The sequence below is a fragment of the Alternaria atra genome, assembly GCF_907166805.1.
Source record: "Alternaria atra isolate CS162 genome assembly, contig: 21, whole genome shotgun sequence".
Lineage (NCBI taxonomy): Eukaryota > Fungi > Ascomycota > Dothideomycetes > Pleosporales > Pleosporaceae > Alternaria > Alternaria atra.
The window spans coordinates 6,873,363-6,900,433 of record NW_025091319.1 but is presented as its reverse complement, the minus strand read 5'-3'; the positions used below and the strand labels follow the sequence as shown (position 1 = coordinate 6,900,433).

Genomic DNA, 27,071 nt, shown 5'->3' with positions numbered 1-27,071 from the left:
TTCACGGGGTGTACATGCAATGCAAAGAAAACGTTGTCTAGTTGCTCGTCTTCTTCAATCAGTGATGTTGCCCGGGTTGATCTCGGCTCTCCGCCCGCGTCTTCCCACTTCCGCATGCAGGCCACTTTAGCGCACCAATGCGCGAGCAGCATCACTACTGCATGCATACCTCTTTTCCATTTCCAACATACCGCATGTTAAAGTAAGCCGCATACAATCCTTCCGCATTACATCGTCCGCCTTATATCCACCTCATCTCAAATGTATCTCCATTCCCACTTTCCCTTCCTTGCTGTCGTCCTCACCTTCACAATGGCGACATCGACCTCGACCTCCATCACCCCGTCCCCAGTGACGCGCATAGCAACATTCCGCTTCCATCCAAATGTCACCGCAGCACAAAAAGGCGATCGCGCTGCCGCTTTTTTAGCACTTTATGCTGAACATCCAGAGCTACTGGTTGATGGACCGAAGGGGGGAAGGCCGTTGAATACGCCGTTGAATCTTACGAACGTGAAGAGAGAGAGTGTGTGGGATACAGGGTTTGTTGTTGTTTTTAAGGTATGTGAAAGTTCGTGGGACAAAATAGCACGGGCGGCCGAAGTGGAGAGGAGACGGTATATGGACGCTAATGATGGGTAGGATGAGGCTGCTAGACAGGAGTTTGATCTTGATCCTGGGCATGACAGGCTGAAGGTAAGTGGTGTATTCGTTCTTGTTACAGAGGGTCGGGCTAATATCGGTAAAGAACGAGACAGATCCGTTACTCGAGCAGGTGTTTGTGTATGACTTTGTTGCGCAGCCGAATCTTGGATGGTAGGGATGAGAGGACAGTGATGCTTATAGCAATATGGCCTATGTGCATACTAGTAAGTTACTTTCGGTGCAATTCAAATGTCGAATTGCGCCTTGTACTTGGCAGGGCAGGTAGCCTAACAGTACCTGTTAAATCTACATGTACCTTCTATCAGGTAACGCATACAGCAAGCCAGAACAGCGAAATGAAAGTTAAGTTTTTCACTCTGTCAAGTATAGGTTGCGCAGCATGAAGTCGATCTGAATTGCTATATGTAACGCAACTTGTACTCCCAATGCAGTACAACTGCTTGCAATAATGCTTAGTACTGTATGCTTTACTCCGCTCCTCCACTTCGATCGTTTCGGCCTGTCTCAACAACCCCCGCTGTCTGAAGGCTCATTGATTTTCCCATCTTGAATATTGAACTCATCCTTTACTTTCTACCATTTCCTGTCGTGCCTTGACTACACTACTCGTCCCCAACACAACCTTGAATTGCTAAGGTGCGTTACTACTATTTTGTACTGCACCTAGGACTAGTATATCGAACCTGCTAATTATCCTATGGGTCGTCATAAGCTTGTGCAGCGTCATGAGGCTGTGAAGATTGTCCGAAGATGATCTAGGGTTGGTTCTCGGGGAATGAGTGGGCGACGATGGACGAGGAGGTTGTACTAGCACGATTGGTAGATCGATGTAATAGTACGAGGTGTGTTAGCACGATTGGTAGATCGATGTAATAACACGAGGGATTGAGAATCAAGTAGTAATCCTTAGATTGAAACTTAAGTTGAACACAATAAACTGTAAGAGTTCATTGCCTAATACTATATACTGAGGGTGGTAGTTGTGATAGTCGCGAGCGCGACTATCGGTAGTGGTGATAGCCGCGCGCAGGACTAGCGATAGTCCTTGGCATAACTATCAGTCACGTGACTTGGCCTTCCTTCGGGTGGCCTGGCGCCTAGCGATACAGTCCGTGTTCCGCTGTGCCCAATGATGAAGCCCGTGGCTGTAATTCGTAACAGAGGCATCCGGACGAACGAACTTGTATCTAGCTATGCAATCCATCACATTGAAGATCTGGAGCCTGATATAGGTCAGGATCTATCCGACATGGTATTCAAGCATGCTACGAAAGAGAAGTACAGAGTAGTTGTAGAATAGCACAACGTTGGCGACCTGGTTATGTGGGATAATACTTGCCCTATGCACCAAGCAATGGGAGGCGAGTTCGCATACAAGTATCGTAGGAATATGAGAAGAGCTACGGTACACGATGATAGTAGCCAAACATGGGGCCTCAATGAGTGTTAGGATAGTAAGGAGGTCGCAGGATATGTAGCGTAGGATAGTACGTAGCAGGCACAAAAAGGTGTATTTGTACTTTGACGAATCGCTACCGTTGTAGCAATTCTTACGACTGGCTTATATACTCTGTGTCTTGGCGAGCTAGGCTAGCTTCAGGCGCTCTAGTCCTGACAATAAGACACCAAGTGTAAGACAAGGTCTTTCGTAGAACTCTGTTATTATAGTTGAAAAAATTATAGGTAGAGCAATCAAGTCCAGCGACGTTCATAGCCTCGATAGTACTTCCTGTTCGCGGCGCTACCACGCATAGAAGTCAATCGTAGCCATTGCAGAAGAGGAGTGTTGATGCTCAGGCAGGGCAACACAACGCGATCAGATAAATCAGTACAATAATCACAATTCAGGTGTATTTCTAAAACACCTTATTTTTGCTGTAAGCAGCTGTGTCAGTCGATAAAAACTCTCCCACTGAAGCCGATGCGATGGTTCTCGTGCTGTCAATCGTAGTCATGATACTGTACTTTGCAGCTTACCCTGCCGTATACATAGCGCTAGCCAGGATAATACGATCATATAAACAAGTAGTTTGTTGCCTATGTAGGTAACTCTAGTGGATGATGGAGGTGTTGACCGTCTCCCATGACCTCCGCCAAGGTACCCTCAAGCGAGCACGATGACTCTATCTCCTGAACACGTGCGCAGTATCCTCTCCGTTTACCCTTTCCGTTTGCTCTTTCCTCCTCCGCGTGCTTCCATCGGTGAGTTTATCGCGCCGCGCCGAACACTCAATAACAACAAAGCTCTTTCTCTTTGCACTTCTGCTTCACCTTCGTATCAACATCACCCACAATGACGACGGTCGATGCCTACCTCAAAGCCTTGCTTACGCTATCGGGCAACGAGCAGCTTGCGGATGCCCGCCGGGCCCTGCTCAAAAGTATCAACGACAATGATCTCGTGGAAGTCGTGAAGAAGGGCGTGGGACGAGAGTTTGCAAGAGGTGGATTGGAAGAGATTGCTTCAGTCATCCTACACGTCGTCGCGAGGGACCCAGCTTTCGTCGGGGATAATAGCGCCCATATACTTCAGGCGAGCGAGGTGAAGGAGGAAGCTGGAAGTGGAAACATTTCGCGGGGAGGTAAGCCGAGTCGAGTAAAATTGTTGCTCATGTATTAATCCGACAGCAGCTGAACCAGAAGCCACTCATCCATTATCAGGATTGATTTTGCCGGCTACAGGCCCAGTATCTCGGACACGCAAGCGATCATTCACCAGCTCGTCAAATATCGGTGATGGCGTGAAGGCATCACTGCGATGCCAAACGGAGCAGGTGATAGCGAACAAAACTGTGCCACCTATTGGATGCGTCTTTTTCACTCCCCGAAACAGGGTTTACGTGTCCTTCCTACCAACCAACTCCGAGGAAAATTCTCTAACGGACTTGATGGCGGATAAATTCGACAAGGACTATCTCTCTACTAATCTTCATATCTCAGAGTGGGGTAAACTACTAAGACTTCTGGAGAAGGGTGTCGCAAGTCGCTGCTGCGTTAACGTAACGGTGATCCGGAGGGCTAAAGATCCTGGTAAGCGAACCATGGGGAACATGAAGACAGCATGCGATTACTGCATCAAGACTAAGCGACTTTGCGCCCGACTCTTAAAGATCGATGACGTGATTAAGCTTGCCTTCTTTCCTCTGCCCTCTGAGCTACGTCCCGATGCTGATTTGGCTCACCTGAACTACTGGGTTCTTGAATGATAGCCTGCGGTGAATGAGAGTTATTGTGGGTGGGAGGATATTGTCGAGTTTCCGAGGAGCGAGATGTGTACGATGGAAAGGGCTGTAGGTGTCTGAGGTAGATCTTGCTGGTCGCATGAACGATGAAAAAGCTCCTGGACAGCATCACCAAATCATTGTCAATCGGCTCTGTGAGACAGATAAATGAGTGCCTAAAACCATCGAGGCTAGTATATATTCCAATACTGGAGTGAAAAACTCGTTCTAGCGAGCATCAGTAGCGATCTTCGATCCGCAGCAAGTAAAGGCATCTCCCAAGATACGTATTTCTCACCTCTCCCCTCGACACCGTTGCTCACTTCGCCTCCAGATAATACCTTCAACCTATTTCCTCACCCCTCCATCTCATTGGAATTGACTTCCCCATCTCCATACTCTCTCCCAAGAGTCCAACATCCTTCACAATACCGTCGTGTCAACAACGCAGAGCTATCACGACGCGCTTTCGACACTCTCCGGCAACGCAGCTCTTGCGGAAGCAAGAATAGCTCTGGTCACAAGCATCAGCGATGATGACCTGATACACATCATGACTGATGGGCTCAGGACTAGCATATTAAGGATGCGCCTCAATGCTTTCGCGACGGAGCTGTTGGAAAAGATTATGACGATCCAAGCAGAAAATGAGGTCTCGGCGCAGGAACAAGCTGAAGCTGGAGACGGTGACGATATCACCCACCCCATACTCAACGGAAGCCAGCTGCTAGACATTTCTGGTAGCTCAGCAGAAGATGAAGGTGAGAGCTACTCGGGATTCGATATCAGAACAGCAGCTAACGATAACATAAAAGAAGGACCCGCACATCCTTCGGAGTATCAGCCAATTCGTTACTAATCGGTGCGGACCTCTCGATCATCATTTGCAATCAGGAAGAGGAAAAGAGATACTTCGTGGGCAGCGGGGAACAAGAAACGGCAGAAAGATGTATATTTTAAAGACGAATAAATCACAATGAAAGAAGAAGAATCCACCGATATCAGCGGCAGCGACAGCGACGGCGATAGTGACACCTCCACAAGTTCCGAGGAAGACTCTCGCTGGAAAGCAACCCAATTATCGAAAGCTGTGCGCTAAATTGGAAAGCTCCGATGTCGGAGAAATGATCTTGACGGTATACCCGCGATCCGGAGTTTACGACAAGGATGCACACTGGTGTGTCATGGACTTTTGGGAGTGCAAATGACGGATTGTGTACGCGCTTCGAGAAACACTTTAGGAGGATGCAGACTGTCGCTCTATGGACTTGTGGGTACGCAGATGATCAACCAGAGGGAGCGCGGTTAGCCATGAGCGTGCAAAATAGCGGTTCATAAACAACCAAGTGGATATTTTGGCCGAGAATAGTATGATCTTACAGCGTAGGGTCACCGTTCCTGGGACAGCGATGAAGGTGAGAAATTAGAACATCTATGATGCGATCCTTCTCCAACCTCGACCTCTAGCCCCTGCCGTCACCCATCACTCAACACCCCAAAACCACTCTGAACAATCCTCTTCCCCTGCCCATTCCCCTGCAACCTCGTCTCAGCCTTCTTCTTCTTTCTCTCCGCCTCTCTCGCCTGCCTCTTCTTCTTCTTATTGGACACTTCCTCCCTCTGCACCTCCACACCAGCGGACGCATATATCTCTTCAATCCAACCCTTCAGTTTATCATGCTCTGCCACAATCCTCTTCGCCTGACCCGGGACGCCGAGTGAGCGTGGTATTGAGGGAAAGTCAGTCATGTGAGTGGAAAGGGTGGAGAGGGTAGTATATAATTTAGTATCCAGCGCTGTATTCAGTGTAAGCCAGACTTTGATGACCTGACTCAGCATGCGTAGGGAGTAGAGAGCAGCGTGCATGCGCGCAGTGAGGTGCACAAAAGCCCAGCTATTGTCAAAGTCACCGTTCAAGACGCGCTGAACCAAGGCGACGGCCGGAGGCGTGTTGAGCTCGGCAAGAACCAGGCTGAGTGCAAATAGCGGCCATGCAAGGTCTGATCTAACGGATTTTGCGGCAGCCCATTCTGTTAAAGTGCGCATCTGTCGCTCTAGATCCTTTACTGGTGATGGGAGGTTTGTGGACGAATACGTGGATACCTCTTGGACGGTGATGCTTTGGGCTTTTCTTCTGTACTCATGTATAATCGGGTCTTGCTTGGGCGCGAGTAGCGAGTATGCTAATGTACGAATATCGTATCCCACATTCCATGCTGATGCTTGATTGGGGTCCTCAAGCAGTAAAGGCATGTATACAAACGGGGTTTCCAGCCCATTGAGGGCTTGATGGACGAATTCGGACACTCGTACATCTAATTGAGGTAGAGCGAGTGGAGAGTTGCTCTCTCCAGACATATAGCTGGGATTGACAACCTTTGCCACGTATCGCCTGGCGAAATTGATGTATAGTTCGGAACTCTGGTCTATGCCCTGGGCTTGGTGGGCTAGAAGCTTCACACTGTCTTGTGGGCCCTCAAGGAGAGCATACGCGAACGCTACCAGGCTCGTCACCTGTAACTGCTTCCGGATATCATTCGGTGAATACGCCTTGATGCCGGCGGATACGTCAGCATCGTGGAGAAACACTATCAGTGTATCTATGCTGTAGTTGTAAAGGACAAGATCCGTGTCGCTGGTAAAGATGATAGATCGCGCATTCTCCTTAGCATGCAATGCGCACCAGTCGTCGGCTTCGCCAGGTACGGTTTGGGTCTTGGAGGCAAAGGGCGAATCTAGTAGCGCCTCTTGTAGTGCAGGTGCAAGAAAGGCATATGATATCGAGCCTAGATATGTGGGTATAGGGCAAGAAACAGTGGCATAGTTGTTGCGAAATTGCTGCACTCGTCTGTTGTTTGCCTCGGTCCTGGACAGTCTCTCGGCTCGCTTTGAAGTAGGAAGGGCTCCATCGAAGTAGATGGCAGACCTGAGAAGGTGCGATCAGCAGTGGACAGCAGGAACATCACAACAGCACCCGCATAATGTGCGTTCCACGGTCCAGTGCATTCGAGCAAGGCTCCCAGATGTACTACGCGATACACACAAATCCTTGAGACCCCTGCACTAATGGCGGTGAAGTGAAGAACATATGTGCGCACCTTATTGGTTTGCCGTGGTGGTTCCGTGTCCGGGCGCTGAAAAGCAACTGTAGTTTACTCACACCTTGATGTTGGCATTCTCCAACGAGGCCAGCCAGTGAATCGCTTCAGCAACGATGTCTGCATAGGACGGTATTCTGGATGCGCTAGCGGCCGAAGCGAGAGCCAATTTGTGAGCGTAGTAGGCGAGCGCAGGGCCGTCTATCACGGCAGAATAGCCGTCTAACTGTTCGGAGGAAAACCGCGTCGCGTAGGGTTCGAGACGCCTAGCGAGTCCCTGGATACCCATTTCGACCAGATGTTGAGGAGGCGTATCCAGAAGAGGGTCGGGACAAGTGTTGAGGGGATGGATATGTTCTGGTCGCAACGGAAAGAAATGTGATATGCACACAGCCAGGATACCCCCGCAATACGTCTGGGGCGAGCCGAAGCGGGGACTGGTCAGTCAAGAGAGTTGTGCAGCGTCTCGCCCTCAATTGCAGGATTAGCGCACGGGCGCAGCGACTGTTGGGACTTTGACGAGGGAAAAACTTGAGATGATAGCCAGCGTGGCGTTGTTCTTTCCGCTGATGAGCTAGCGCCAGCGTCATCCCGCGTGGTGGGGAAAGCTGGGCCCCTCACCAGCTCAAAAGTTGCCTGCTGCCACCTTTTCATAAACTCCAATTGCTTCAACCCATCTCTCGAACCGCTTCAAGTATACACACAGTTAATATGAGCGTCCGAACCGTCGAATTGAAGCCTTTCCAGGACCAGAAGCCAGGAACGTAAGTGCAATGCACGTAAAAGAGCTCGGGAGGGTTGATGAAGCTATGGCGTCAATGGATAATAGCTGACTTTAGTTGCTGCAGTTCTGGTCTCCGCAAGAAGGTCAAGGTTTTCCAGCAGGAGCACTACTCAGAGTCTTTCGTTGCCAGCATCCTCCAGTCCATTCCCGAGGGCGTCGATGGCGCGTTCCTCGTCGTTGGTGGTGATGGCCGTTACTGGAACCCTGAGGTCACCCAGACAATCGCCAAGATGAGCGCTGCGTATGGCGTCAAGAAGCTCCTCATCGGCCAGAACGGTATCATGAGCACACCCGCCGCCAGTCACATCATCCGGATACGAAAGGCTACTGGTGGTATCCTCCTCACTGCCAGTCACAACCCTGGTGGTAAGTGCTCTCCAAGCATCCGGCCCGACGACTACTCATCTGACACACGATAGGCCCCGACGAGGACTTTGGTATGAAGTACAACCTGGCCAACGGTGCCCCAGCTCCCGAGAGCGTCACCAACAAGATCTACGAAACCTCCAAGACCCTCACCTCGTACAAGATCGCCGACATCCCTGACATCGACCTCAGCACCATCGGTACACAAAAGTATGGAAACCTTGAGGTTGAGATTGTTCACTCGACAGAAGACTACCTCAAGATGCTCAAGGACATCTTCGACTTTGACCTCATCAAGTCGTTCCTCAAGCAACACTCCGACTTCAAGGTGCTCTTCGATGGCCTGAGCGGCGTCACTGGCTCGTACGGTGTTGACATCTTCGAGAAGGAGCTTGGCATCCCCAACAGCACACAGAACTGCGTCCCCAAGCCGGACTTTGGCGGCCACCACCCCGATCCCAACCTTGTCTATGCCAAGTCGCTGGTCGATGCCGTTGACAAGAACGGAATCCACTTTGGTGCTGCTAGCGACGGTGACGGTGACCGAAACATGATCTACGGCGCAAACTCTTTTGTCTCGCCCGGTGACAGCTTAGCCATCATCGCACACCATGCCGAGCTTATCCCCTACTTCAAGAAGCAGGGCATCTACGGTCTTGCCCGCAGTATGCCTACTTCTGGCGCGATTGACCTGGTCGCAAAGAAGAAGGGCGTCGAGTGCTACGAGGTGCCCACTGGTTGGAAGTTTTTCTGCGGTCTTTTCGACTCGGACAAGATGAACATCTGCGGTGAGGAGAGCTTCGGAACTGGCAGCAACCACATCCGTGAGAAGGACGGTCTATGGGCTGTTGTCGCCTGGTTGAACATCTTGGCTGGTGTGGGACAACAGACAGGTACTACCCCCAGCATCGCCTCAATCCAAAAGGACTTCTGGAAGACCTACGGACGCACATTCTTCACCCGCTACGACTACGAGGGCTGCGAGACCGAGGGTGCCAACAAGGTCACCAGCCACATGAAGGAGCTCATCACCACCAAGAAGGACGAGTTCATCGGATCCACCGTCGCTGGCCGCAAGGTTGTCGAGGCAGACGACTTTTCCTACACTGATCTTGATGGCAGCGTCAGCAAGAACCAGGGCATCTTTGTCAAGTTTGACGATGGAAGCCGCATCGTTGTTCGTCTGTCTGGCACAGGCAGCAGCGGCGCTACTATCCGTCTCTACATCGAGAAGCACACTAGCGACGAGTCAACATACGACATGGACGCTCAGGATTACCTCAAGGACAACGTCAAGCTTGCGACAGACCTCCTGAAGCTCCAGGAGTACGTTGGCCGCACCGAGCCTGATGTCAAGACCTAAGCACGTCGCGAAGTGGAGCATGGGTGATTGTAATTAGTATGATTAGACGAACTGCACATGAGAATATGGCGATAGTATCATAGTACCAACGAAATAAGAACAAAGCATCTTAGTACACCAAATGCTACTGTTGTTGACTGCGCGTGGCAATGTGTCGTGTCTGGCGTCATGACCCTTTGGTTGTCTGCGCGTGTGGCTTAGCTCGGCGACGTCATGTCCCAATCTAAACATGGTCCGTCTCCATAAACATCGATCCCCACCCACAACTAACTTACCTAGACTTCGACGGCCCCCGCCTTTGACACATCCCTACACGCGCGCATCAACACCCGCGAAAGGCACCTCTACCCCTCACGTCTTTCAACCAATAACTAGGAAAACTTGCATTGCAATCATGGCTGAAAAAGAAGGCTCCGCAGTGCCACCCCAAGCAAAAGGCTCATGGTCGAGCTTCCTCAAGGTACGAGACTATGTCAGCATGTTCACGCGAGCCTCAGCGTTTGCGCAATGCCCAAGCCTCTGTAGCGCACAAGATTGCAACCTCAACATGGACACCAACTAACATGACGATAGTCGATCGCATCCTTCAATGGCGACCTCTCTACCATGACGGCGCCTGCCTTTATCCTCTCCACAAAGTCCCTCACCGAATTCTCGTCATACTGGACTGAACACCCCTCAGTCTTCGTCGCACCTGCTGCCGAAAAGGATCCCGCCAAACGGGCTATGCTAGTGCTGAAGTGGTTCCTGAGCACATTGAAGCAGCAGTATGCGAGTCGGTCAGAAAAGTTGGGCAGTGAGAAGAAGCCACTCAACCCCTTCTTGGGCGAGCTCTTCTTGGGCAAGTGGGAGGACCAGGCAGGCACAACTCACCTCGTCAGCGAGCAAGTCAGGTACGCGCATCCATGTATCTGACATGTGTCCGAGCCTACTTTACCAGAGTGCTAATGCAACGCGCGCAGTCATCATCCACCAGTCACGGCTTACTCCATCTGGAACGACCAACACGGCGTTCGACTAGAAGGTTACAATGCGCAAAAAGCGTCGTTCAAGACCACCATCAACGTCAAAGTACACACACTCATAACATTTCTCATCGTATCGCACTAACGTCTTCCAGCAAATCGGACACGCCATGCTCCACCTCGATGCCTACAATGAAAGCTACCTCATCACCCTCCCTGCCCTCCACATCGAAGGCCTCATTACCGGTTCCCCTTACGTCGAGCTCAACAGCAGCACCTACATCCAGTCCTCTACGGGCTACACCGCGCGCATCGACTACAGCGGCAAAGGCTGGGTCTCCGGCAAGAAGAATTCATTCACTGCAGTCCTCTACCCCGAGGGCAAAGAGAAGGAAGCCATCTACAAAGCCGACGGTCAATGGACCGACTCGTTCCAAATCAAGGATGCCAAGACAAAGGCGGTGGTCGATACCTTCGATCACAAGGCTGTCAAGACGACGCCCCTTACTGTTGCAGCGATTGAGGAACAGGATGATTTTGAAACAAGACGTGCGTGGAAGAAAGTGTCGGATGCCATTAACAACGGCAACATGGACCTCACGTCGTCGGAAAAGACCATTATTGAGACGCGCCAGCGTGAGATGCGACAGCAGGAGAAGGACGCAGGCAAGGAGTGGGAGCGCAAGTTCTTCTCGCGTGCGCCCCAGTATCCGCTCTTTGAGCAGCTGGCTAAGAAGATTGGCGAGGGTATTAATGACAGTCAGACAAATGGTGTTTGGAGCTTCGATAAGCAGAAGGCGGACGCTGCTAAGTCGCCATTCCACCCTGATGTTGTGCCGCCGATTTACGAGAGGAAGTGAGCAGATTAGATGCAAAACCGAAACAGCGGGCACATATGGGCTGCACACCAAGGGGTATTGAAGGAGAAAAGGGACAGCCATGAAGAACGAGTGTGATGGCACAACTACATATTTGCTGAACTTGTGGAATAGCTCACATCTTGTTGGAGATGAAGCAACGATAGATACAGAACTAGATATGGAATTACCGTGAGTGACCGGGAGGGGGTTATGGGATAATGGCATTACTATGGTTTTTCTCCAATGCGTATTGATAATCCTTAGTACAAAGAACAACAAACATTGCAATTCGGATGGGAGTGAAAACATGATCATAGTCTTTCTCGAGCTCATTTTTCGTTTAGCTATACACTCCGTTCGATAATAGAATGGCATAACATTGTTACACTTGTCGTTGTCATGTCCAACATCCCACAAACACCCTCCCCCATGGTCACCAACATCAAACCTTGCGCCTAACCAACCCCCTGAAGAAATCAAAGCTATTCCCATCACTCTGTATCTGTATGATTTTGCCCGTGCCTCTCCCATCCACCTCCCGTACCTCCTCCGCGAGCAATAATCCCCAATCCCGAGTTATACCTTTTATCCTCGCTTTGGTACCCATTTGCACCCCTTGCTGGTCCTCGAGGGTAACAAGCTGATCTGTGTGTAACCAATTTTCGTAGTAGTAACTCTCCATATCGCGGGAAAACCCTTCCTGGCAAAAGGTCGAGTACAGCGTTTCGAAATGCGCGAGTATGGACGCGAGAAGTTTTTCGGGAGTGAAGTCACGGAGCGGAGGTACGCAAGCCTTTGTGAGTTGATTGAGACTTGTGGTGGGAAGGGCGTTGGACAGGTTGAGACCGATTCCGGTTACGACGTCGTAGGTGGAACCCGAGTAACTGCTGTTTACTAGGATTCCACCGATCTTCACCATGGGGTTGCCCGAGGAGCCGGGCAGCTGTGCGTATATGTCGTTCGGCCATTTGAGCTTCACGGGCATCTTCTCGTAGCCTGGTGCGTAGTTCTTGATCCCTTGCACGATAGCCAATGCAGCCAGATACTGGATAAATACCACGGGCGCGCTCTGACTCAGTGTAAAGGAGTGGTGCAGGACGGTGCTAAACATTAAAGCGCCGGGCGGTGCGATCCAGACGTTATTGCCTCGACCGCGCCCCGCGATTTGCGTGGTTGCTGTTATTGTGAAACCGTTGGGCAGGTTGCGGAGGAGAGATGGGTTCTTTTCGAGGAGCGTGTTGGTCGATGTTACGACTTCACCGTAGATGAGGTGGCGACCAAAAGAGGCGTCTGGATTGCGGAGTTTGGTGTGGTGGTGGTGCAGGTTGGCATAGAAGGACTCGTGATGAAAGGGCGTTTCTTGGGCGGATGGAAGTTCTTTCTCGTGGGGTACTATGACCTTGACAATCTTCTCGTAAGAGAGGATTTCGTCGGGGGAGGTACTGGCGGTGTACTCGATGCACTCTTGGATTTCTTCCTCTTTTGTTTCTGGTTTCTTCTTCTTGGACTCCTCTTCTTGGCTCTGTTTCTCAACACCCGCTTCTTTGCTCTTCGTCACAGAAGCAAGTGTAGGTAACTTCTCCGACATGGCGCTGACAGCTCTCTTTAACTCCTTTACACTCCAGGTAGTTCCTTCCTTCTCGATACGAAACACGTCGTTCTCTCCCTTGATATACTCATCACCATCCATCACAGTGAGGATTTCACTCCAGGTAGCAACAAGATCGGAGACGTCTGCCAGGTTATGAGCAGTGAGATGCAGGCGGGAGAGGGACGGTACCGCTTGTTCCTGCTCGTTGACTAGCAAACCCAGTTTCCTGAGGATCAAACGCATGAAGGCAAGTCGTGTAGCGTCTGTGGCAGCGATGTCACTGATGACCGTAGCATAAGAAGGTAAGCCGGGAATCTTGCTCAGGTTCTGGGGTGCGAATCTACGCGATGTTAGCGGAAAAAGCGTTACAGGCCTTTGGATCAAACTCACTCTGGATGCGGTCCAGTGACGACCGCATGACCCTCACCAACCTTCCTATACACAACCGCCGCTTTGCCTTCCCCAGATTCAACATGCAAATCCTCCGTATAACTTGCCAAAATCTGTACCCCCCTACCCTTCATCGTCCCCGCATCAACAAACACACCACCGCCATTATAATAACTCTTGAACGTGTCCGCCACACCCTCATCGACCCCCTCAAAAGCCTCTTTCTCTATCTTGATCTCCGCAGCCCTAGCCCCAGCCTCACTTCTATACTCGAACCCTGCAAAGGCCAGCCCCCTACACGTCCCTGGAAAGAATCCCAATTCGCGCTCACCCTCAACAGCCATCTTTGGGTCATCAACTTCAAACTCACATCTACTACTACCGTAATACCCTCCGGCACAAAATCCCAGGTACGAACCCCCAGCATTCACATACCGACTAATTCTTCGATTACCCTCGCCATTGAGCGTACGACAGTAGCCCAGGTCAGCACCACCAGGAAAGACGAGAAGCGCGCAGGTGCTAAACCAAGGTTCCTTGATGAGGGTATCGCCTGTTACGGAAATGACGGCATAAGAAGGTGATAGTAGGCGGCGGAGAGTGTATAGGCAGTGGCGAACAGATGCGGTAGTACTTCCGTTACCTGGGGTGTGGCTTAGTATATTCTACTTGGGCATTTCTGATGGGTAGGGCTGAAGGGTAGGGGCATACCAGAATATACCAAAACATTCATCTTTTTAGTTGCCATGATGGACGAATGAATCCAATATGCGATATGGTGATGGTGACGCTGCTGGGACCGATGAGCAGCGGACCGAATTTGGCGGACCGTGCTCAAAGTAACTCTCTCAAAGACCCTGAGCAACGTTTTCCTGGACTCGTTATTTCTCACACCAACACCACGCAGATAAACTCGTCGACTTCTTCCAAGCTCTTTCACAAAATGTCAAACGAAGACAAGGCACGCGCAGCAGCTGCGCAATTGGTAATTGACGATGAACCTGATGACTGGTACGTGGAACTGTGGTCGATGCGGAGATCCGGGGAAGCGAAAATGAAAGAAGCGAATGGGAAGCTGACGAGGAAGCTAGGGATAAGCGTATCTTCAGCACAGGCTGCGCAGGTGCGTCTGCAGCGCCCCCTCGAACCTCTCAGGAAGTAAGAAGATGAACTGACAAATCGGCAGACGAAAATGCCAAGTTGACGGATTGCTACTACGAGAAGAAGGACTGGCGCGTGTGCAAGCAGGAGGTGAGTTTGAATCGTTTGCGTTGCTTTTCCGAGATCCCTGGGGCCGAGAAGAAGCCGAACAGTTACACACCTTGGGAATCATTACTGATACCATGCCTCACCACGTTTTTAGATGGAAATCTTCCGACAATGCTGGCAGCGACATGGCAATGACAAGAGGACTGATTCCAAGGATGCATCATAGCGGCTGCGAATCCAATCAATTAGCCACACAGCCCTATCAGCTTGGCCTACTTGTAGTGTTAGATTGTATATTATCAGGGAAGAAAAAAAGAAAATGGTTAACTTGACGGAACCAAGATACAGCTTGGGAACAAATTATAACAGTCCTCCAACCGTTTTTTTTTTTCATTCAATCCCCATTGTGCATATCGAATCTTTGGTGAGGGCAAGAATGGGGGTTGGGGTACAAGAACCAAGCAAGAAGAACGTGAAGCAGATGCTGCAAGAGCCAATTCAATGAGTCTGGACTGAAAATAAGATTGTGGTATCTGGAACGAATGCACGACGACTCCATCTAAATGCCGCTTAAGCTTCCATCACACTCCTCACCGAGCTGATATCTATAACCCTTATAAACGCAAGAAAATTCGTCTCAATATACGTTTCCCTCCACTCATTCGCCCTTCTCTCCCCTCATCCCTACTCTCCATCTACCGTCCGAAATAATCTCTCGCTCCAGTTCCATCCCTACTAGGACTGTACGGTGTATACTGCTGAGTCGCGCCCATAGGTGCAGCCCCAGACACTAACCTTCCCTGATCGCCTCCGATCTCATACGGACTCTCCCTACTATCCACACCCCTTAGATCCAAACTCGGACTGGGACTATACTCCCTCAACGCAGACGGCGTCTGATGATACCCATGGGGATAAAGCACCCCCGGATCTTCCCCATTCCCCATGGTTCGCTCCGAGTCCCGGCTCGAGGGACGACCCCGATCGGAATCGCGGCCCCAGTGACTTCCAGGCGTATCCGGTCTCCCCTCGCCACCAACAGTGCTCCCCCCATATACACTCCCTTCGCCACCATGTTCATCGCTGAACTCGGGTCTATTTTTATAATTTTCAAAGTCCATGTTGGATTCCGATACGAATTCGAAAGGAGCGGGTGCAGCACCAGTGCTGGTTGACGTCGCCATTTTCCCTGGATGCTCCTTGGACATACGTTTCATGTAGATATCGCTAAAGGCCGCGCTGTCGCCGATATCGCCATCCAGTCGTCCACGGTAAATCTCCGCCAGGAGATGTTTACTCTTCTCATGCACCATCGGCACTGTGAGTTTCTGGTAAAGAGCCGGATGGCCAAACCTCACAGCGACACGGTCTCTGCGGCGGGATTCTTTGTCGATCGGTGTCGGGGCCTCTGTCCCCTTCGCCCTGGTACCCTGGGTATAGTACTTGAGCGAGTGATCAAATGTGTTCTTGCAGTAGAGCTTAAACGCAATGAGTCCGAGAGGGAGAGGCGCCATGGCACCTAGCATCGTCCATTTATGTTCATAGCCACGGGCGACGACGAGTAGAGCGACGATGCAGTTAGATAGGAAAGTACCGACGAGCATGCGGTTGAAGAGGATGCGCCAGAAGGCGCCGCCGGATTCGTTCTTCGTGCAGAAAACGTACCTAAATTAGACATTAGCAAGGGTGTCTTGTACAATAGGGGGGGAAGGGGACTTACATCAAAAGATACTTCTTCATCCAACTATCCAATGTAAAGTAAATGGCAACAATAACCAAGGTAATCGGCTGCAAAGGCGCAAAACAGAGCGCCACCGTCGAGTAAAACAAAAAGTAATTATAATAACTCGCGTAATCGAAAGGCGGCGGCGCAGTCCTGCTGATCAACTCTCGCGGGGTCGGATTCAAAAACTTGCGCGAGAAACTGCCCCAGGCGAGGTTGACAGCTTGTGCAAGATCGATCGCAGCACCCAGGTTACGTTGAACGAGCCAGGTAACCCAAAAGGGAGACACTTCACACAGCGTACGCATCGTAGTGTCGAAAAAGGCGATTTGACGCAGAATATCCATAAAGGGAACGTGTTGTTCGGCTGCGAGGTTGACAATCATGACAATCATGCCGAAGACGGCGCTGAACAGCGAAAACACAAACAGGTTGTTGAAGACGAAGAAGGCGTACAACTGCGCCGTCACATGCCTTTCGCGAGACGTTTTGGTCTGATCTCCAGCTTTAATCGAGAGTCGCCGAAAAATGATGGGAAGGAAGTAGTAGAAAAGTGAGGTCAACGCCGGAGCAGCGAGACCCTGGACTACGGCCCAGAAATCAGAATGTTTCGCTAGCTCGGTTTGGAATTCTGGCCATACGAAACCAAGGTTGGAGAGCTTGGAGAGGAAGACGGCGATGAGGGCGTTGGGGATGAAGTAGAGGAGTGTGAGTAGCGTGATCCAGAAATTGTTTACGATCCTCCTCCAGCGACGCGTTTTGGGGTCTAGGGTGAGGTTCTTCCAGATGATGTCTTTGGGCTTGGGAGCGAGTCGAACGGTGGTGCCTTTGACGTGCTTGCTGCGGGCTGCGAACGCGACCATGTGCGCGGAATCGATAGTTTCGTAGCTGGCGAATCCGTAGGATAGAGCATCGCGCTTGTCAACCGTTTCCCGGATCTCTTTGATCTTGTTTTCCAGGCGCTGGATGCGCGCTGTCAAATAATCAATCGCATCCACCTTTTGGGTCTTGTCGGTAAACTCTGGATCTTTCTTCGAAGGTGTACACAGCGGTCGTTCGGCTGGTAGCTTGTTCGGGTTCTTTAGGTATTTCGCCAGGATCTTCTCCAGTTCAATGACGGCCTCTTCATGGGCTTCAATAAGATCGGGGATATCCTTCACGTTGCGACCGATAGATGCGCGAGGCACCTCCGGCGTAGTCTTCAAGCTGTCCGTAACTTCCACAATACCCTGGTCGCTACGAAAGCTGCGGTTGATGTCCGTAATCATCAGCGTCCGCGCATAGAGACTGTTCTGGTAATCCGGGTGCTCCAGGTACTGGCGTCTCAGCCGGTGTACAGCGCGGTACATCCACCACAGGAATCCACAGACGACGATATCGATAATGTATGCTAGCACGACGAAAGCCCAGAAAACCTGACCGAACAGATCCCTAGGCGTCATCAGGAAGATGACTTTGCCGGACAAATCTCCATCAAAGTTCTTCTGAAACTCCACCGACTTGATAACGTTGACTGGGACTATGATAGCACAAGCCACAATGGCGAGTACAATAAACATGTTCCTGCACATGCGCGCAAAGCGCAGGAAGATGGTCGCATCCAACCCAATCTTCTCAACATACTCGGGTTCATTCGTCTTAAACACGGGTTTGTACCAAGCAAACAGAGACTTATCCAGAGGGGGCGGCCGGTGTTTCTCGTCGGTGTGTCGGAGACGAGGCGCGTAAACGATAGTATTAAAAGGACGTAGGACGAGGAAAAGGACGAAGATGGCGGCTGTGATGCCAAAAGAAGTGCCAATAGCGATAAGGACTGAATCTTGGGATACCTGGAGTTGTTAGCGATGTATGCGACTGATTGGGGAGTTTGGATATACCGAAGCGCCCAGAGGATTATTCTCCATTAACTGTTCGAATTTTTGCTCTATGCTCAGGTCCCGCCGGAGCAGCATATTCGGTACTGTTGATGCCATAGCGAGCGTACAAACGCAGTGAGTGTGGCGGGTGTAACGTGTGCAGCGAATGTGGTTGTAGCGAGTGAAACGAGGGTTGGATGTAGTGGTTGCACCGTGTGACAAGTGCACGTTATAACGAACGTCGGCAAAGAAGTTCGATTTCGGGTCAGACGGTTCAGCGCATGTCTTCTTGCGATGATCCTCTGTCTCTCCCCTCTCACAGTATCGCTCTGCTGTAATCGGCTCTTCTCTTTCCGCTTTCACAAACAAGAAAACGTGAATGGGTATACGCGCTAGAAAGAACGAGTGTACAAAGTAAAAAACAGCCAAGAGACAAGTAACAGTAAGCAGTGACAGTGAGTAGAGAGACACGAGCAGCGTCGTCGCGTCCCTCAATGTGAAAGAGGATAGCGCAGTGAAAAGGAAAAGGGCCTTTGATCCCTGTCGGAAGGGAGACGCCATGACGACTCGCCAGCCGAGACCCTTGCCGATTTCCCTTCCACGCGCCCTTTGATTCGCTGCCTCGACGCGCCGTTTTAACGCCGGGTACGCGGCTCTGGCAAGCTGGCAGCTCTGGCGGGTTGATTTTATTTTTGGCTTCTAGGCCTGGCCATGGACGTGAGCTGTTTAGGAGGAAAGAGGAGATGATCGCCCCTTAGCATTCCGAGTAGTTTGCGGAGAGGAGGGTGCAAGCTTGAGCTGTTTGCGCTACTTTTGCACTGCCACTCCTGCTCCTGCAGCTTCACTCAGGTTTGTTCCGAGTTATGGACAATGCATAACCCTCGAGACATGTGGCGGTGCTCAGGCGTCTCCTCGGATGAGGCTGCCCACTTCCTCGTTTCATATATGCATGTTTCGGCGCATACGAGATGGGCCACGTTTATGCTTGAGATGAATCGTGGGTGTTGGGGAGTTTTATTGGGTAGAGTTGAACGGAAGCACCGATACCCTTGTCAGCATTGAAGCTGGTCCAGGAGGAAAGTGGGGTGTAAGAGGGGGAAAACCAGGACATCCAGTCCAGCTATTGTGAAATCTGCCTGATGTCTTCTTCTACTCAACTTGAACCGCGATAGTTGACGACGTCCTCGCATCGTAAGTAGGGCGGAGTTATTCGGTTCACAAAGTACGTGAATATGTCCTGGCGTACTCGTAGTTTTAGTCACAATAAAAAACTATTGACTATGTCTACTCCAAACCTCTCCAGCCCATCTTCCCAAGTTTAGACTACTGTAGACTCTACCTACCCCACCCCCTCATACCACTATTTTCACCAATCATGAGCCGTTCATCATCACTTGAAGCAAAATCCCAGAAAGGTGAATCATCTCACAGCACGCAATATACCCACTCAAACATCGCTATAACAAGTGCCAACGAAGAAACAAACTTTTTCCCTTTCACGTTCTAATCTACCGTAAATCTATCATCATCGATAACCAGGGCGTCATGATTCCCGTCTCTTCATATTCACTCAGGCAGGCAGCTCTCCCCCAACCCTCATTCCAGTCCTTTTTTTGTTCTTCTTCTACCACATCGTGAGTGCAACGTTGCAACCATCCAAAGAAACTGTCTCGTCGCCATGATCAGCATCAACCCCCTTCATACCCACCACTACACACGGCAGCGTTTCTCTCCCGGAAAAACTCTTAACACAACTCTTCATCTTCTCATCAACACTCGTTGCGGAACTTGCTAGTTCCCCGCCGCCTTCACCAACTCACTAACCTTCCTCGCCAAATCATCAGCCTCAGCCCTCGTCTCTGCCTCGGCATACACCCTCACAGCATCTTCAGTACCGCTGGCTCTTGCAAACGACCTTCCCTGACGCACTTTTTGTACTTCCTTATCAATCTGCGCCTGTAGTCCCTCCGGGCTAGTCAATTTGCGCTCCGCATCCGTAGTCTTGAAGACCGTCCGGTCCGATACAAGGACTTTGAGGAGGCGGTTGGGCAGGTCACTATATGTACTCAGCCACTCCTGCGGCCCCCAGTGTTTGTGCGCGAGCACGACTTCGACGAGCAAGAAGTCGGAGAGGGCATCGCCGACGGATTGGTTGATGAGGTTGATGCACGCGCGCAGCACGTCAAGAGCCTCCTTCTCGCCCGGGTTACGCGGTTCGTGCTTGTCAATAGTATCAAGCGTGTCATGTGAGAAGATGACAGTGCCGTGACCATTCGCTTCAAAGTAGACGCCAATGTCCAGTTTCTCGGCTGCGTGGTGCAGGTACTTGACGCCCGTGGGTGTGCAGTCCACCTTCAATTTAAGGTTCTCTTCGACGTACTTTGTGGCGGCGCCGTTGGCGTAGGCAGTTTGGACGACGCCGATCTTAAGCTTGTCTGCGAGGCCGCTTTGACGGACTGTGTCGCCTAGGAAGGAGGCTACGAGGGTGGCGATGCGGTCACCGTCGAGGAGGCGGAATACGTTCTTCTCGTCCTTGAAGTAGTATACCACGCGGTCTGCGTCACCGTCGAGTGAGCAGCATCGGTCGCCAGGGCCGGCTTTGGATGATGGAGGGGCTCGTTGGTTGGTCTTGACGTAGTCTGCACCGCACTGCATGGGGATTAGCTAGGATCAAATAGTTGTACCAGACAACTCACGTCGACATTCAGGCTCTCAGGCTTGATGACGTTGTCGTTGATGACGGAGATCTCGAGACCGCCTTCATCCTTGGACGGGAGGTACTTGATCAGCTCGTTCAACTTTGGTCCACCGACACCGTTGGCGCAATCGACTGTCAAACCACCCGCAGGCTTCTTTCCACGCAGCGCCGTCTTGAAGGCAGCGCTAAATTTTTCATAGTAGCCCTTCTCCGTAGGCGTGCCATATGCGTCCTTTGTGTTTTCGGTGTTCAAGCACCGTACCATGTAGTGTAGTTGTGGTGTAGTCAGGAAGCCGTAATCCTTGGTTTCGGCACCAGCGCCGTTAAGGCCATCAACAAGGCATCCGAGTAGCCTCGAGCCGGAAGCTCTTGTATCGCGAGCTACAACAACGCGAGCGGGTGTATTGAGGTCGATCTTGTGTTGGGTTGCGATGTCGTGGTAGTATTTTGATACGTCTTCGGGTGTGGCTTTGTTGGCCATGACTGTGCTGATGACTTCCCACTCTTCTTGCAACATATTACCCTACACAACAATTAGTTTCCACTTTCTTCTCTCCTCTACAGACAAGAAACATACCATTGGCTCAACAAGCTTCACACCATTGTCCTGAGGAGGGTTGTGCGACGCTGTAATCATCACTCCGATCCATTTTCCCTTGAGCGCTCGCGAACGGAGAGCCGCAATGAGACCAACACGGGTCAAGACCGAGTCGAGAACATCTGCTTTTGTCCTGAAACCAGCAGTTCCATACGTATACAAAAGACCTTCAGGCGCAGGGTGCTTTTGCGCGGCGTCGGCGATGGGGTCGGACATGATGGGTGGGGAAGGCGGTGGTGGGTGACTAAGGAGAGAAGAGTGGTGGTGGTGGAGATCGAAGATGGAAAAGATGCGAATGTTCGATGTTGTATAGCTAGCTGACGGTAGCTGTGAGGCTCCTCACGACCCCGCCGACCACGCGCACTAGCAGGGATGGGGCATGCAGGGTTGTGCGTGCCTGTTGATGATGATGCGTGCCTGACTAACACGTTTCCACGCTGTCCAGCTTCCAAATCCTATTATTAGGTCTTCCGCTGCTGTCCATCGATTCTGCTCGACCAGAATATAGGGCTACTGAAACCTAATCATCCGGAACATCTAATCAATGATACTAGAACGATGTTGCTTTCGCCACATTCTTTTTCCGCGCGGTAGCATGTCGCCATTGCGGGGTTTTTTGTCACTGGCACCAGGCGGAGAGCTTGACCGCTCCTCTTACCATGTTGCAGCAACGTGGTGCGCTCCGGTGTCATGGGTGGAGTTAGTCCGATACTACCCGTTGACGTGGAATAATATGGAACCCGGTTGTTTTTTCTACTCAATGGTAATGCTGGGAAACGCCGTGCCGCTGATTATGATAAATTTATTCTCAGTGTAAGTTTACATAATATCGTATTACTGTAGGCAGCTGTAGTTTCCATTTTATCAAAGACATGCTGAACATCTGACGCAAAGGGTGAACACGTTGAATCCTTGGGCCGGATTTCTGTTCTAGCTAGTGTTCATGTTAAGATTAGTACCAATGTTACGAATAACATCACCGAATTCAAAAATGTTAGAGCATGTCATGGCACTCTTAAAGCAACTAGATTACCTCCGCTTGCGGATAGGAGACAAGGGAAGACTAGACCATCTGAAGAGTCTGAGGAAAGACGACACTCCAGGCAAGAGTTCAATGCAGGAATGTTTACCAAGCGCTGATAAAAAGACCTACTTGCCAAAAAAGAAGAAAAAAGTTCAGATCTGACTTCAACAACTGCCAATGTCCACATTCTTTAGAAACCCTGCGGTCCCAGGCCGGGAAATCTGCCTCCAAACCCGCCGGCCAAAACACTGTGACCTGGGACTGGGCTACCAATCTCGCCCAGAGAACTCGGAGGAGCAGTCGTCACGACACCATCGCTGAATTTGATGTGTGACACACGGCCACTGCCATCCTCTTTGTATTCCAAACTTCCACCGCCGTTGGTATGTGTGACATCAAGGATATCGCACGCCTCCTTGATCTCCTCCATGCTCACAGCGGGATCCATAGCCCCCCTTGATGCTTCGACTTGACGATGCACTTCACTTGCATCGACGTAGCCATCTGCATCGGCGATACGCGGTCCTAGTGTTTTGCATGCAGCGCAAATCGCCCTCCTCAGCCAGACAATACGCTGTTCATTCGCATTTCGCTCCAGACTCCTTGAATTGGTCATGGAGAATGGACTATTGAAGATGTTGCTTGTAGGCGAGTTCCCCCAGTTAGCAGCAGCACCTGGGTGGAAACCCCCTAGGGGTGGCGTACCCCAGATGCTGCCACCGCCTGGTGCGCCAAAGGATCCGTATTGCGTACCGGGTATGTCTGCGAAGCCAAAGGATGGCGCGCGCACGGATCCGTGTTGTTGCATGCTTGGGCGTCGTTCGGGGAGGTCGGGGATGTCGTCATCGTCGTCTAGTAGCGCTTTGCTGCCGAGGTGATTCGCAAGTTCGTCGACATCGGAACCATTTTGTTGGCTGTGTTCGTCGCCTGCTTTTACGCTCGAAGGGCGTTTGATAGGTGTTGGACGTTGTATAGGTTGTGCTGACGGAGCGCCAATGGGGCTCTCGTTTGGAAGGCGTTCGAAGGAGCCTGAGCCTTGTCGCGAGTGCGTTGGCATGCCCATCGGAAAGGCGGAGGGCATGGGCGCGGTGAAGCCAGGGGGTGCGGGAAAGCCTGGTGGTCCTTCCATTGGGAAGCCACGGCCTATTGGGAGTGCTCCTGGTGCGTGCATACCTGGAGGTGGGAATCCACGGAAACCCTGGGGCGCAGGTTGAGGGAAGAAGGGCATGTTGGAACGGGGTACCATCATGCTAGGCATCATTGAACCATGACCAGGAAAGCCGTTCAGGCCTGGAGGCATGTTGCCCATACCCAGTCCTGGTGGTCCTTGCATACCTGGTGGTGGTCCCATGGGAGGCATTGGAGATGATGGCTGACCATGCGGAGTCCCTAGACCTTGGTGCGGGATTGGCGGTTTCGTCAAAATAGACCTTGGTATTGACTGGTTCGGTAACTGGGAGTTGGGTGATGTTGACTTGCTAGCTCCCAGAGTAGCGTGGGGCGTCTTTGGAGAGGAACTGTGGGAGGTTTGGTGCGACGTCTGGCGTGGTCGATTCGGTGTTGGAGCTTTGGGTACAGCTGGTGTGACCAAGGGCGAGGGCATTCCCGTAGACGAGTTCTGCTTCAGCAACTGAGGAGGCACCGCAACCGCTGGCTGTGATGTCTTCTTCGCACCAGCTATAGCATTAGGAGGAGCTGCAGAGGCGGCCTGATCTTCTTTGGCTGTGCGGATTTTGTCAACCTTGAGTTTTGAATCGCGTTCTTTGCGCTCCTTATCCTCTTGTGCCTTCTTCTCTTTCGCCTCTTTCTCCTTCGCTTCCCGCTCTTCCCGCTCCTTTCGTTTAGCCTCATCCTTGATCTTTTTCTCTTGGGCTTTTTGTTCCCGTGCCTTCCTCTCAGCTTCCTGTTGTCGCTCACGCTCTTCCTGCTGTCGTTTTAGACGCTCGGCTTCTTTGCGCTGCTTCTCCTCCTCTTGGGCTTTGCGTTCGGCCTCTTTCTTTTTCCGCTGTTCTTCTCGCTTCTTCCGCTGTTCTTCCAGTCGCTTCTCCTCTGCAGCCTTGGCTTCGGCCTCTTTGGCTGCTCGTTCAGCCTCCTTACGAGCCTCCTGCTCCGCCTTCAACTGCCGTTGCTTGTCCTTCTTCTCCTTGCGCTTCTGGGCTTCCTTTGCCTTCTTGGCCTCTTTCGCATCTTTCCGCACATCCTCTTCCGCTAGTTCTTCGAGTAACTTTTGCTGACGTTCCGCGGCCACCTTTTCTCGATAAGCCTGAGTACTCTCTGCTCAAACATGCGCGCTGCGAAAATCTGGAACATTCGTCGGCCTTCTTCCATCCGTTGCTCCTCGGTCATGGCGCCCTGAGCGGGGTTAGTTGTAGATAGACACTCCAGCCATGAATACGCACTTCCTCATCCTCTTCATCCTCCTCGTAGTCGTCGTCATCGTACTCTTCCTCATCTTCGCCCTCGTCATCGTAATCGTCTTCGTCGGGCGGTGGAGCGTTGTGGCTGTGGCCGCTATAGGATCGATGCTGTGCACCTGGATGAGCCTGAACTTGGGCATCCTCCTCTCGTTGCATTCTACGCTCGGCGAGCTGCTCCATCATCTCGATGAACTTCTTCCCATCGTTCTTGAGCAAATCGTCAGCAACCGTAAGTATGCCACCTAAAAGGATGAATCAGCATGCTCCCAGCACGGGTATAGGAAAATGCATACCTTTGACCTGCAGACTACTTCCAAACTGGAGGAAGTCTGAGGGCTCGGGCGGCGGTAGACTTCGCTCCCCAGAGCTGTAGTCGCCTTCGGACGAAATCTCGCTGTCGTATTCGGAATCTTCCTCCTCTTCCTCGCCAGAGTCGTACTCTTCTTCGTCGTCGTCGTCGTAGGCGCCGGGGGGTGGATGGGGGTGGGAGTTGAGCATAGGGCGCGGGTGATGAGGAGCACTGGACGCATAACCATAATTAGCCTCGGGAATGAAACTACCGACGTCTTGCTGGTGGTGCGCGTACTGCTCGAGTTCTTCATAATATGCATCATATAGAACCTCCAGCTCCTCCTCAATGGCTGTGCGCTTCCGCCCACACACGGTGCAGCTGCACGAGTGCTTCTGCTGCTCCTTCATCTTGCGCAGCACGGCCTCCTTTTCAATCTTGACGAGTGACTTGCGCTCGTCTTCACCGAGGGACAGCCAGAACTCGCGTATGCGGTCCCTCTCGTCCTGCATGGTCGTGTTCCATATGCGGTCCTGTCTGCCGGATCGGGCGACAGAATGGGCGGGCGACATGGCGTGTCCGGGTGCGGGGCTGAGGCGTGATGCGACGTGCTGCGTGTAGGCAAGCGGAGGAGGAGCGGAGGGCGCCTTCTTCTTCCGCCGAGACTTCTTGCCTGTGCTCCCGCGCATGGGGACGTGGGCGTAGCCCTGTTGGTAGTCGCGATTCGTGCCGTACGTGTGCTCGTACTCCTCGTCCGAGTAGTATTCCCCCTCGTCGTAGGCCGGCTCGTCCAGCTCCGGGTCCGCGTACTGCTGGCCTGGGGGAGCATGGTCAGGTGGCACGCCGTTTCTCGCAGGCACAGGCGCAGGCGCAGGTGGTTCTTGTGCGGCTCTCTTGGCGGCCTCCTTCTCCCGTCGCTTCTGCTTCTTGCGGTTTACGGCGGTCGTGGTGGGATCGTGGGTCGCGGTGCCGTTGGGCGGCATGGCTGCCGGGGTCGGTCCTCGTGTAGCCTGGGCCATGTATGGGGATGCAGTCGCCGAGTTGTGCTGGGAGACGTGTTAGAGCGCGGTTTCGCTATGTCGTGGGTGACAGCTCCGATGATGGCGCGGGCAGACTAGCGGACAGGCACTCGGGAGAACAAAAGTGAGAGGAGGGAGGAATTGGACGAGGGGCCAGTCACGCACAGTAAGGGCGGCAGTATGCGATTCTCGCCAGCCAGGTCGCAGCAGGCTCTGTGGGGTGTTTGGGGTCGTGTGCTCGGGCGGCGTCTTGCTTAGCACATGCCGAGATGTCGTAGCCTCTGGTTGATGGTCGACGGCCCATTGTGGTCCCGACGTTGCGATTCGCACCTGCCGCAAGTGCCACGTCTTGGCACCCCGGTAGTCTTCTGGAACGGAAGGAACCTGGGAGAGAGAGGCTGTGCAGGTGCTCAGCGAAGGCCATTCGTATCTCAACACCCACGCCCACACCCACACCGCACCACCACCCACGCCAGTGCACTCCGTCCCCAGTCCAGCCGTCTATAGCTTGAGCTCGTGCATGTCTCCGCTGTGATCGTCCCCCAAGCTTCATTATTAAAACGCCCCCGTCACATCTGCATTGCATCCCCCATCCCCATCGCTTGTCGCATAATCAACAATCCTCACTACGACACCTCCCACGACATTCGCTACTTCCGCCTGTCGGTAGTCTATCGCTTCTATTCTCCGCCGTCGCCGTCGCATTCGCCATCTGTGCCGCCATTGACGCCCATTCACACCACTCGCCCGTCGTCGCGCCGCGAGCCATTGCCAGCCGCTAGCTGTTGGGACACGGTACCACGAGATACACGTCGCTTCACCTCCATTACACTCGCAATACCCTTACAACACACCCTCACGCGGACAAGGCTACTTCGCTGTATCCTGCCCACCCGCGCACCACCGCAGCCCCGACACCCACGCCCGCGTCCTC

At 52.0% G+C, this 27,071-nt stretch overlaps 7 protein-coding genes across 7 annotated transcripts; 3 read left to right on the top strand and 4 right to left on the bottom strand.

Annotated features, from left to right (window-relative positions):
• Positions 1 to 2,959: 2,959 nt before the first annotated feature.
• Positions 2,960 to 4,746, top strand: ALTATR162_LOCUS2746 (uncharacterized protein; the record flags this gene model as incomplete). Its single annotated transcript, XM_043310352.1, has 2 exons — positions 2,960 to 3,248; positions 4,298 to 4,746. The coding sequence occupies 2 exons, from the start codon at positions 2,960 to 2,962 to the stop codon at positions 4,744 to 4,746; spliced, it is 738 nt and encodes a 245-aa protein (XP_043166287.1).
• Positions 4,747 to 5,363: 617 nt separating this feature from the next.
• On the bottom strand, positions 5,364 to 7,274 carry ALTATR162_LOCUS2745 (uncharacterized protein; the record flags this gene model as incomplete). Its single annotated transcript, XM_043310351.1, has 2 exons — positions 5,364 to 6,813; positions 7,048 to 7,274. The coding sequence occupies 2 exons, from the start codon at positions 7,272 to 7,274 to the stop codon at positions 5,364 to 5,366; spliced, it is 1,677 nt and encodes a 558-aa protein (XP_043166286.1).
• A 422-nt stretch (positions 7,275 to 7,696) lies between these two features.
• On the top strand, positions 7,697 to 9,498 carry ALTATR162_LOCUS2744 (uncharacterized protein; the record flags this gene model as incomplete). Its single annotated transcript, XM_043310350.1, has 3 exons — positions 7,697 to 7,749; positions 7,834 to 8,135; positions 8,189 to 9,498. 3 exons carry the CDS (start codon positions 7,697 to 7,699, stop codon positions 9,496 to 9,498), a joined length of 1,665 nt encoding a protein of 554 aa, XP_043166285.1.
• A 394-nt stretch (positions 9,499 to 9,892) lies between these two features.
• On the top strand, positions 9,893 to 11,323 carry ALTATR162_LOCUS2743 (uncharacterized protein; the record flags this gene model as incomplete). Its single annotated transcript, XM_043310349.1, has 4 exons — positions 9,893 to 9,958; positions 10,072 to 10,391; positions 10,461 to 10,569; positions 10,619 to 11,323. The coding sequence occupies 4 exons, from the start codon at positions 9,893 to 9,895 to the stop codon at positions 11,321 to 11,323; spliced, it is 1,200 nt and encodes a 399-aa protein (XP_043166284.1).
• Positions 11,324 to 11,765: 442 nt separating this feature from the next.
• ALTATR162_LOCUS2742 (uncharacterized protein) lies at positions 11,766 to 14,052 on the bottom strand (the record flags this gene model as incomplete). The annotated part of the gene is made up of 4 exons (XM_043310348.1): positions 11,766 to 13,254; positions 13,305 to 13,676; positions 13,740 to 13,947; positions 14,016 to 14,052. 4 exons carry the CDS (start codon positions 14,050 to 14,052, stop codon positions 11,766 to 11,768), a joined length of 2,106 nt encoding a protein of 701 aa, XP_043166283.1.
• Positions 14,053 to 15,208: 1,156 nt separating this feature from the next.
• ALTATR162_LOCUS2741 (uncharacterized protein) lies at positions 15,209 to 21,604 on the bottom strand (the record flags this gene model as incomplete). The annotated part of the gene is made up of 5 exons (XM_043310347.1): positions 15,209 to 16,178; positions 16,234 to 18,065; positions 20,022 to 20,741; positions 20,789 to 21,313; positions 21,368 to 21,604. 5 exons carry the CDS (start codon positions 21,602 to 21,604, stop codon positions 15,209 to 15,211), a joined length of 4,284 nt encoding a protein of 1,427 aa, XP_043166282.1.
• A 998-nt stretch (positions 21,605 to 22,602) lies between these two features.
• On the bottom strand, positions 22,603 to 26,101 carry ALTATR162_LOCUS2740 (uncharacterized protein; the record flags this gene model as incomplete). The annotated part of the gene is made up of 4 exons (XM_043310346.1): positions 22,603 to 24,636; positions 24,684 to 24,764; positions 24,812 to 25,071; positions 25,123 to 26,101. 4 exons carry the CDS (start codon positions 26,099 to 26,101, stop codon positions 22,603 to 22,605), a joined length of 3,354 nt encoding a protein of 1,117 aa, XP_043166281.1.
• Positions 26,102 to 27,071: the final 970 nt, after the last annotated feature.